Genomic DNA, 11,262 nt, shown 5'->3' with positions numbered 1-11,262 from the left:
AGAAGCCCCAGCCGGCGGGGAGCCGGCACGGCGTCCGGGGCCCGGTGGTCGGGGGGCTCTGCCTCCAACCCCCGGACGGCGGAAGTTGCGTCCCAGAAGAGCCCCCGGTACCCCCTATGGACTGGGAGGCGCTGGAAAAGCATCTAGCTGGGCTGCAGTTCCGGGAGCAGGAGGTGCGAAACCAGGGCCAGGCGAGGACCAACTCCACCTCCGTAAGTTGGCCGGGGTGCGTGCCCAAGCGCGCACACACTCGCACACACCCCGCGCGCAGCCCGCACGACCCTGCTCCGCGCTCCCGCCCGCGGCCCCATTCATCCTTTCCCAGGGTGGGGGCTGGGCCGAAGGGCCGGCCTTCTGCGCCCCTGGGGCACGGTTGCTCTGTCTGTGTGCTGTCTGGGTTTACTAGCCGGGCGGAGAGGAGGGAGGGGCAGCCAGAGGGCAGCGGAAAGTCGGGCTGGTGGAACCGGCGACTCATTTGGTTGGAATGACTTATGGAGATGAGGTTGTTAGTCACTTGCCTGAAAATAAATCTGGGAGATTTTGGCAACGAGTCCAGTGCCTGTGGGGCATATTGCACATCGCAATAGTTGTGGCTTTGTCAGTCGTGCTGGGTCTCCCTTCTTTGCCACTAAGGTTTCGCCTGTGGCTGGGTTGCCCCTGTCTGTGCGTGGGCACAGTCATCCGCCCCTGAAACCCGAGCTAGTGTTGACCTGGGGAAAGGGGTGAATTGAATGCCAGGATGAGGGAGGGGTTGTCGCCTTGGCTGCCCGACTCATTCCCTCTCGGTGAATCCCTCCTTGTTTTGATGAAGGAACCACTTACAGCCCCTTTACGAAGGCTATTGCCTCAATTCAGGAAGACCAGACAGGGAGAGGTGCTGCCGTGGAAAAGAGGGAGGGAGAGGAGGGCTGCATCTATAATAAGCTCTGGCAGGTTCACACTTGTCTCAACATCTTTTTGCCCCTGAGAGGAGAGCAGATAAATGACTTAGAAGAGAGGCATCATGAATTTAACTCCTCTATTTATCATTGTTTTGAGATAAGCAACAGTTATAATTTGAAATCATTAATGGTGCCCCTAAATAGGGCTGAAGGGCACAGCTTAGATAAGTTGCTTTCTGTATGTGGCAGCTGTGTGGCAGTGTAGGAAAATGCTTGACTTGCAGGTGTAATTTTTTGAGTCCAGGGCCCTGAGGCTACTGGAAATTGGGTGCATGCACTTCTGACTTCAGGGGTGAGAATGGTAACTGCATTTCACAGAGAAATTGGCGTGGTTCCTATTAGAGAGGGTCCTCGGCTGGCAGCGCCGGTTAGTGTACCTTGAGAAACTACCTATTAAATTAACATACTGGTTTTAATCCCAGCTGTTTACAAGTTTACTGTGACCACAACAGACTTGGAACCTTTGTATTTTCTGTACCTTGCAATAGAAAACTATCGTTTTCTCACTTAAAGCTTGAGAGAAAAACCTTATTAAGCTTCCTGGACTTGAATGACTTGAAGATAAGCAAGGGGTTCATTTACTATTGCATGACACGTCTACATTCCAGTATAATGTAATACTCGTGTATATGTGCGACTTTAGAATTCAGTGGTGACACTAACCTGAATTGCTCAAAAGTTAGGATACAAAATTTTCCTGTGCACTCTGTGTCATGTGCCTGTACACCAGGTATGGTTATCAGTGTTGTAATGACAAATCTGGCCACGTGGGGCTGAAATTCTGGGGAGGGAAGTTACAGACAGATTGCTTCCCCTGGAAATTTAGCATTCTTAAGTCACAGTTCCCCAGGGCCACTGACACCTTCCATAATTGTTACTGTGAAGATTGTGAACCTTTATTTATTGGGCAGTCTTTGAAGCCAAGTTGTTTAGTTCTTTAATTTTGGTCTCTGGAATCTACAGGGATCTTGAGTGTCTTTTAATTTCTGGGATTTAGTGCCCAGGACAATGCCTGGGATGTAGTAGGTTCTCAAATATCCAGTGAAGAAAGAAGTGTTCACAGGACTCAAACATCTCGGTCCTAATCGAATCCCCTCATTTTACAGTTGAGGAAAGTGAGGCCCAGAGAGGTTAAGTGATTTGCATAAGGTCCCAATGAAATCCTATGAAAGGAGTTTTGATATTTTTTTCTGGAACAGGAGTAGAGTTTTTTCTCCATTAAATGCCTAAAATAATTTGGGAAAAAATAAAAAAGGAAAGGAGAGAATGCCCACCTCCCTGAAATAAAGGATTTTCTAAGAGCGATCTTGCACTTCTTTAGCATGAAGGACAGAAGTAAACTGGGAAGTAACCAAAATCCCATTACTTAGGAGTCTCTTCTCACAGACAGGGCTTGGTTTTGTCTTCATGGGATAGCATTAAGTTTTGCACTACAATGTGGTAAAAGAAGTCAAAGTTCCTGCTTCCCCGTACAGTGTTCTGTCTCTTGATTACCATGATACACCCAAGAGGAAGGCTGAGATCTTAGAAATATGATGATTATTAGCTGTCCCTAATTCAGGAAATATTTAAGAACAAATTTAAAACATGCCATGTTTGAGAAAGACTTCTGACTTTGACTTTGTGAAGGTTTTAGGTAACTAATTCCCTTGGTGCCCTTGAAAGAGGGTGAGCTCAGGTGCAGCCAGGTTTTTGCTGGCAGAGCTGAGAGGGCCCTGAGGAGCCCTGAAGGAAATACCTTGGTGGCTGACTCTGCTGCTGTCTTACAACTAAGCCACCTGTGTGGCCTCTGCTGGTCCAATGCAAGGCAGCAAGTTTACCTTACTCCACAGTCATGTCCCCCATTGCTCACCTTGTTCTTTGTATGGGCTTCTACCCAACAACCCAGAATACTTCCAGAAGTGCCTTTCTCCAGCCTGGCAGAATCTCCCCATCTGGTGTCCTACCTGGGCTTTCCTCCTGTGTGTGAACACCCTTGGTGAACTCTAGGGCCAGATACAGTGAAGAACTGTTCTGGGTAGTAGTGCCTTGGGTATCAAATAGGAGCCTTGCTCTCCTAAGTTCGTGTTCATCTGAAGTCCTCATCTCCCTGCCTGCTTTGACTCTGGTGCACTGGCACAGATCATCTTGAGAGAAACCAGGAGCTTATCCTCAGTTTCCTTCTTTTGAGAAGGACCAATGTGGTAGGCTTTCTCTCCTCTCCTGTATCTCCAAGGTGCTAGGATATAGCTGCACCACTTTTTCACCTATTCAGCAGACTCCCTAAACCCTTTACCAAGTAGTGGGAAGAACGTAATGGTGGCTCAGTGCCCTCCTCTTCATTATAGAATATAATTTCACCTCTTTTTCTCCTTGGTTTTTCTATGATGGTTCCTTGTCATCAGGTACCTTCTTCCACAAGAGTATGTGGTCCTCTGTGTTAAGCCTGTCTCTGGAAAGACCACTCTTTTTCTTTTTCCCCCTGGACTTTTGACTCATTTATTTATTTATTTGGTTTTTTGGGACAGAGTCTCCTTTTGTAGTTCAGGCTGGCCTTGAACTCACTACGTTGCCCAAACTGGCCTTGAACTCGTGGTAATCCTGCCTCAGCTTCTCGTGGTAATCCTGCCTCAGCTTCTCGAGTGCTGGGATTACAGGCGTACACCAGTACAGTTGACATATACTCAATTGTATATACTTAAAATATATAACTTGTTAAGTTTTGACACATGTATAAGTCATATATATGAGTTCTGATATACCTATGAAACCATCACCAAAATCAAAATAGTAGACATATCCATCATCCCAAAACGTGTCTTTGTGCCACTTTGTAATAGGTTTCTATAGGCAACTGATGTGATTTCTATACTACAGCGTAGCTTATATTTTCTGAAATTAACATAAGTGGAATCACAATAAATATTCATTTTGTCAGTTTCTTTTATTCAACATACGATTATTGTGAAGTCCATCCATTGTATTGCGTATATCAATAGCTCATTCCTTTCTACCGCTGACTAGTGTTCCATTTTATGGATATACCATAGTCACCTGTTGGTGTACACTAGGATTATTTATAGTTTTTGGCTATTACAAATAAAAGAGCTGTGAATACTCATGTGCAAGTCTTCAGGTGGACATAACTTTTCATTAAGATTAGGTAAACATCTACAGGTAGAATGGCTGGATTGTATATTTGACATGTATTTGGCTTTGTAGGAAGCTCTGTGGCTCTCTGAAGAAGTACTATTTTACATGGTCATTCCCATGACTCACAGCACTGACTAGAGCCTTGGCTTTCTCTCTTAACAATTGCTGTATCACATATGCTTCCTTGGGGTTTTCCAGAATGCCCGTATTCAAGTTACTCAGAGGGCTGCTCGCCTCTCTCTTAAGAGAGAACAATGACAAAATCAGTGGGATCACATGCTACATCCAACCAAGGTCATTACAGTCATTGTTTAGAAAAGGAAAAGAGTCATTTTTAAATTAGAAAAGAATTCTCTTTGTCTATCGGGCACATTTTAAGTGTTTTTTTGTTTTATGGGGTTTTGTGTGTGTGTGTGTGTGTGTGTGTGTGCATATAAATTATTTTCCTCATTTAATGAGAAGATAATAATTTTAATTGACATGTTAATTGAAAGCAAATTCTCCTGATGAAGTTATTTCTAAGTACTTGAAAATAATTTCTTTTTGTTTATTCGTAGCAAACTTAAAATTACCCTATATTTCTTCCTATAATAGTATTAATTACAGGTTATTTTCATTGTATTATTCTATAAGAATTACAGCCCATTTACTCCCTCCCATCCATGATACTACTAAAGTAGTTTGAACGGCTGAGTGGTTTGTTTCCTTACTTACTTGAGCTATGGTTAAATTGCATGAGCTCTTGTTTTTATAGACAGAATTAAGGTGTCTTTATTATTTCTACAATATAGTCATGCTTTCGAGTTTGATAAGTGTCATGACTGTACACCCTGGGATGCTGGAAGTGTACTATGGTGGTATGCAAGTATCACTCCTGTCACTGCTCTGCAGCAGAGCTAAAATACTGTTTTTTACTATAACTAGAAATTACTGGGACTCAATATATTCTGTGCTTTGACTGCTTTGAAATGTCTAGTACCATAATGAGAAGCTCTTTGGCTGCTTTTCTAATGCATGTTGATTTTTGCTTAAGAGCCTCAGAGGTTGCTCTGTGCATTAACATGTACTCAAGACTTCAAAGAAAAATGGGTGGATTCTAAAACATTAGGTTGCAAGAGCTGGGGTTTTAGCTCAGTTGTAGGCTGCTTACCTAGCATGCTCAAGGCTCTAGGTTTGATCTGTAGCACAGAAAGAGGGAGGGGGAGAAGGAGAGGGAGAGTAAGAAGGAGGAGGGAGAAGAGAGAAGGAGAAGGAGAAAGGAGAAACTACATATTCTGAAATATGTCATTACTTATGAGGCTGTGTGCAAATGTGCATTTAGGTCACCATTGGATAGTTTATTGTACCGTATTAGCACCTTTTGAACTGTTGCAATTGGACTAAGAGAAATCTCTGCCTATCAATTGGCTTGCATGTAGTGAACCTTAAAACATCCCAAGGACAGATTCGAGAATTCACATCTGAGATTTCAATGCAGATCTTCTCATCACACACTGACTGAGCTCTTGAGCACACTGCTACTACTGGCATCATGTCATCTTTCTCCACCCCGTCTAGCCCAGCCTTCCAGAACACTTCCCACTCCAGATCCTCGCCTGGCTTTCCTCAGTACTTCACAATTAGGAAGCCCCAGCATGAGCTCTTTGCACAGCCTCAGGTGCACACTGCACCCAGCACTGAGTGGGAAGCCCACTCAGGAGGTCACCTCTTTGGGAAGCTTTGCTTGACCAGCTAATCCCCGAGGAACCTCTCTTTCCCCTGAACTTCTTATTCCACTTGTATACTCACTCCTCATACTTAGGTTTTAAAAGGTTTTCAAATTTTTGTTATCATAGTTGATCCTCATGCCAACCCTGAAACTTGGACAAGGTGATTAATATTTTAGAGATGAGGAAACTGCAGTCCAGCAACATTCAAGGACTTTCTAAGTCTCATGCTTGACAAAAGTCAGATCAGACTGTCAACTTCTGCTTCCATCATAACTGATGATTGTCTTGTATGCCCAGTTATCTTCTCTTGTGGGTCTCTTATCTTCAACTGTTTAAGTTCCTCCTCCCTCTCAAATACACTACGGGCTCACTAGCATTCCTTGGAGAGCAGATATCTGATGAGTGCTTACTATCTAGTTGGTTAATGTATTTGTACCTGTATTACTGTTTAATTTTGTAATGTACTCAAGCTACTACACTATGTACTTTCCTATTAGTGCTAGTAATAATAATTCTGATTACTGAAAGCTTATCCAAACTCTGATATTATTGCATATTAAAATAAAGTTTGTTTCGTACTCCTGGATCTTTGCCACTAACGACTTAAATGGTTTTGTTTCTTGCTTTTGAAATTCAGTCCAGTGTTTTTAACAAAACAAGCTTTTGCGAATGCTTTTCCTTAGTTGTTTCTTGTGTTCCTTGTGCTGTTAGGACAAATCACAATCTCTACTCTCAGTTACTTGGAGTCCATTTTGTACCAAACTTCTGTGAAAATTAAAGTGTCTATTATGAAATTGAGCATTTTCCATGAAAAAGTAATAGGAGTTTACAGATACAAAGAATCTGATAAATATTTCATGAAGCCACTGTTTTGAGAAGAAACTGAGGTCTATGGAGATTAATCATTTTATCCACTTCCTCAGCCAAGGCTTGCTCTAGCCTCCAATCATGTACAAATAATTTCCCTCACGTCTCTTGAGTCCTCTCTTTTAAATAAACTGTGTCCCACCCTGACCCCAGCGGTCAGCTTTAAAAAAGTGTTTCCAAAATTTTTTGGAAGATAACCCACACTCATTGAAGTTCTTCCAACATTGGAAGTAGATTCTAATGCTCATCATTTGATAGTAAAGTGTTTGTTCTTCCATTTAAACTTCAGAAACACACACTGGTCCCAGTGTGTTTTCCAGTGCCCTCCCTGTATTGATGATTTTTCTCCTCGCTCTTTCTCCCAGATGTGAACACTTTGCATAGTTGTGCTCGCTCCTTTCCAGCATGGGACATATAGTCTTCTCCTCTCATGAGGGCCAGATGGTGACTGGGACTTGGGCACTTTTCAAGGAGTCACCAGAGTTCTAGCAGGTTGAGAAGGAACCATTAGGATTCAGTGCCACCTTTCTGCACATCACTTCTACCTACCAAACGGGGGCTACGCGAAGGGTCCCTGGGCTGAGAGCTGGGGGAGAGATCTCTATGTGGCTGCCCTGTAAGTGGAGACAGATTTTGTTCTGTCTAGTCAGAGTTTTCAGTGAATATTTTGTTATAAGCCAAACAAAGGAAAAATAAAACCAAGAAGAGGCTAGAAAATATTGTGTTTGTGGGGTTTAGGAGCTTTCTATGAACTAGTCTAAAGTGAGATTCTCGGCTTAGAGTATGGATAATAGCAAGAAATAGCAAAACGGACATGAGGGGAAATGGTGTTTGAGGTTTTATGTTCCTTGTGTGATGTTTCCGAGTTACCCAGTTAAACTGTTGGGCTGGACCTTATGTGACTAATTCTTAGCAGGTCGAGGATGGTTAAAATAATCACCATCCCTTTTCAAAGCTGTGAGAGCCTTATTGTTTCAGACGCTGTTGGTTAATTTGGTTTTTTTTTTTGTTTGGGTTTTGACTCTAGCTACCCTTTTGAGAACAATTGCTATTTTTCCTAGTTTTATTTCCTGGTTAAATGATTATGTCAAGCATATTCTACCACTCATCTTTATTATTTTTCTGTTCTCATTCATGTGCATACTTAATGTCATTTTATTCTCTTCACCTCATGTTTTCACTCCTTATTTTTAATATTGTGTCATTTTAAATTGTTCACATTTTTCCCCATGTTCAGAGTTTTTTCTTTGTAAGTATAAGTCATCCAAAGGAAGGTCATTTTGATTAAGAAATGCGCAGATCTTAGGAATAAACTTGACCAATGTGTGTTCAATCTTGTTTTTATAATTTCTTAAAAGTCCTTGTAAACCTATTTTTTAGTTACTTCTAACAGATGGAGGTTGTATTAAAACAAAACTTGGTGGAAACTAAAGCGATGACTATTTTTTTCAGTCTAATTTTATATATCAAATTTTCTAATAATTGCCATTTGTATGTGTATATCTTACTGATGCTACTGCATCTTCACTCATATTTCATATTTATTTGTAACTGAATGACCTTTAGAGCATATCTATCATCAGCAATATTCATCTTTTCCTTTCTTCTGTTTCTAAGTGCCTTTTCTTACTATTTATGTTTCATGAAAGTGACTGTGAATCTTTCTTCCTTGGGATATTATCATAGTCTATGAAAAAAGCTTCAATTTTTATGGATTACAAGAAGCACCACATTCGTCAGCAGCTGATTTCTGCAAATTCGTCAGTTCAAATGAGTTTTATTACCCATGTCCTAATAAAGATGATTGATCCCTTCAAAACTCTTTCTTACAGAAATAAATGTCTTAGTTATTCTTGCAGTCCCCCCCCCCGCAAATATTACAAAAAGCTTCTCTAGAGAAAGTGTGTGGATTTTCCAGGTTCAAGGACAAGTGATCTTCGGATGGAAGGGTCAGGTTTTCAGTATGCTTGGGGAAGATAGAAACCAGAGCTCTACCTCTACAGCCTTCTTGCCAGGCCTCTGATCCATTTTTCCTTCACTCCTGTGCAGTTTACTCTGTGTAGAGAACCAATCCGAAATCCTTAAGGAAGCGGCGTAGATAGTATGGGACATCTCTGGTGGCCAGGACCCCCACCAATCCCATGCTCTGCTTGAGGATGGAGAGGCTGACTAGCCAGTTGTGGCCAAGGTCGGCTTGCTTATAAGAGAGTTGTAGGCGTGAGAGGAACAAAACCATAGGTAAATCTTGCCGCTATGAACCTAATGCAACTTGTTTCTGCTTTCGTCTTTGTTAGCCTTATATGGCGAGAACTTTGCTTTCTGAAACGTTTAAAGGAAAGGAGGTAATTTTCTCACAATTCCTAAGATCTCCAGCAGTGCTATAAACTTAGATTTGAAGCTAAAGTGTTAAAAATAAAAACAAAACCAGAAAAGCTGTTGACATTTTTAATGTCCAGTTCACCAGCATAGTAGCCTTTAGCCCTTTTCCGCACCCAGAGAGCAGTGTTAAATTTATTTCCAAAATAAGAAGACTCTGAACCCCTGGGAGACTGGTACAGTGTCTTCCTAGAAAAGAACCTAAAGCTAATCTACATTTTTCTAAAAATAGCATGTTTTCAGATAGTTTCACAACCAGTTTAGTCCCCTGCGCTTCTCTTCATGGCGTTAGTAGCTACAATGTATCCTACTTATGAAAATTGCAGATAATTCTTTTCTTCATGTCATCTTACATAATTTTTAGTCTATTTTGACCTGGTCTAGCATTTCATCATCAGCAACCACATTTTAAGTACTCTGACTTTTTTGTTTCTACTTTAATTTGGTTTCACAAGGAGTAAAAGAGCAGACCACTGGGATTTTATTTTTGAACACTTAAAATTATATAACCAGTGATCTGTTAGAGTTGTTATCCAGCCTACAGTGGCCCCATAATTTGACCCAAATAGCCTTTAAAAGAATATGTCATTCCAGAACAGCTTTAGGAAGCAATAATTTTTAAACAGTTTGAAACCCTACTCTCTTATGGAATAGTGATTTTTAAATATCAGGTTTAGTTTTCCTGTGTTTCACATGGGAACTCTCAAAAAAGCAGATGTACAGTGGTGTTTGTACTAACACAGGAGTAAAACCCCTGCAGAAATTTCAGCGTGCTGGAAGCCACATTATTAACAATCAGAGTGTAAATCAGAATATCAGAATCAAGAGGACTCCAGGGCAAGGGTAAAAAAATGCAGGTGCTCCCAGAGGCCATACAGATCATCAGTAAGAGTCCTGGGCCAGGTGCGGGGAGAATCCTGGTGAGCTGGAGAGCAAATCCCAAGATTGAAGGTGTGGCTGCTGTTTTTAGCTGGCTGGTTTAGCGCCACGCCAGGACATAGTGTCAGCATTCTGATATGTCAGCAGAAGGCGAGGCCAAGTTTGTATGAGAAATATCTTTTTTGTGGGGAGGGGTACCGGGGATCGAACTCAGGACGTTTCACTTGTGTGGCAGGCAGCGGAACCTCTGAGCTAAATCCCCGGCCCTGTATGAGAGATATCTTGATTGTTAAATATTGGCAAGTAATGTTACACACAAACAATTGTGGGTTTCATAAACATATCTGTGCTTCAGAAAATGACTTTAAGGCTACCAGTTCTCCCTCCCATTGACTTTATTCAACCTCCTCACTTTGCAGATAAGGAATCTGTGTCCCAAAGAGGTTAAACGATTTACCTGATGTGGGGTTGAGGCGGGGCAAGTTCACAAAGGTTTGCTAGGAGATCTGGTGAGATTCTAGAAGTGAGAGATCTTCAAGGAGCAATAGCCATGAAGCAGTACTGTTCTTATTTATTAACCCAGAGTGGCTATTTTCTCTCTTTTGCAGTGATTAAAATAATTAAAAATACTAACATCAAGAGGCAAGAAACAAGGTGTACTACACATCTCATTCTATTTCATTTAATGTTTCTAGACACCCCATTACTTAGCATTTACTTTTCTCTTTCATCTTCAAAGCAATTCAGAAATTGATTTTTTTATTTGGATCCAGGAGAATGTATCATAATTTATTTTTAATTATTTATGAATAATGAAAAGGTAAAACTCTTTAAGAGCAGATTATCTTAAATGTAAACACACAGAATCACACATCAAAGAGTGCAGATGTGGTCTCAGTTTTTGTCTCTGCTGGAATCTCATCTGGATCCATTTAATTCCAAGGGCTGGTATTGGTAAGCTTTGGCAAAATTTCTTTCACACAGAATCTCATTAAACTTTCATATTGCTAAATTATACTGAGATTTTATTTAATGCAACTGTTACTACTATAATATGGAAGAGGACCTGTTGAAAGTATAGAGGTTGGAACTTTATTTTCCTTATTAAAATTATTGGCTTGGCGGGGGAGGATTTAACTCAGTGGTTCTGGCGCCTGCCTCACAAGTGCAAGGTCCAGAGTTTGATCCCTGGTACAAAAACAAAAATGAAAAACTATTGGCTTTACGTAAAAGGCAATACAGATTTCAAACAAGCAACCTAGACAAGTTTGGCGTGTTTATTCACTTTTTTTTACAAAACAGGAGACATTTTTCATATAAGCTTTTTTTTTTTTTTTTTTTTTTTTTTTTTTTTTTTT

The 11,262-nt window shown here is 41.0% G+C and overlaps 1 protein-coding gene across 1 annotated transcript in view; it reads left to right on the top strand.

The window, feature by feature from the left end:
* The window catches only part of LOC104861674 (IQCJ-SCHIP1 readthrough transcript protein), a 571,872-nt gene that overhangs the window by 449,493 nt on the left and 111,117 nt on the right, over window positions 1–11,262 (top strand). The window contains exon 5 of the mRNA XM_033759717.1: window positions 3–212. Coding sequence (XP_033615608.1) covers window positions 3–212 — 210 coding nt within the window. The remainder of the gene's footprint in view (window positions 1–2; window positions 213–11,262) is intronic.

This window comes from Fukomys damarensis, unplaced genomic scaffold (assembly GCF_012274545.1).
Source record: "Fukomys damarensis isolate Sample0158 unplaced genomic scaffold, DMR_v1.0_HiC HiC_scaffold_37, whole genome shotgun sequence".
NCBI classification, from domain to species: Eukaryota; Metazoa; Chordata; class Mammalia; order Rodentia; family Bathyergidae; genus Fukomys; species Fukomys damarensis.
Note: the sequence above shows the minus strand (reverse complement) of the source record. Positions and strands in the feature narration are given on the sequence as shown.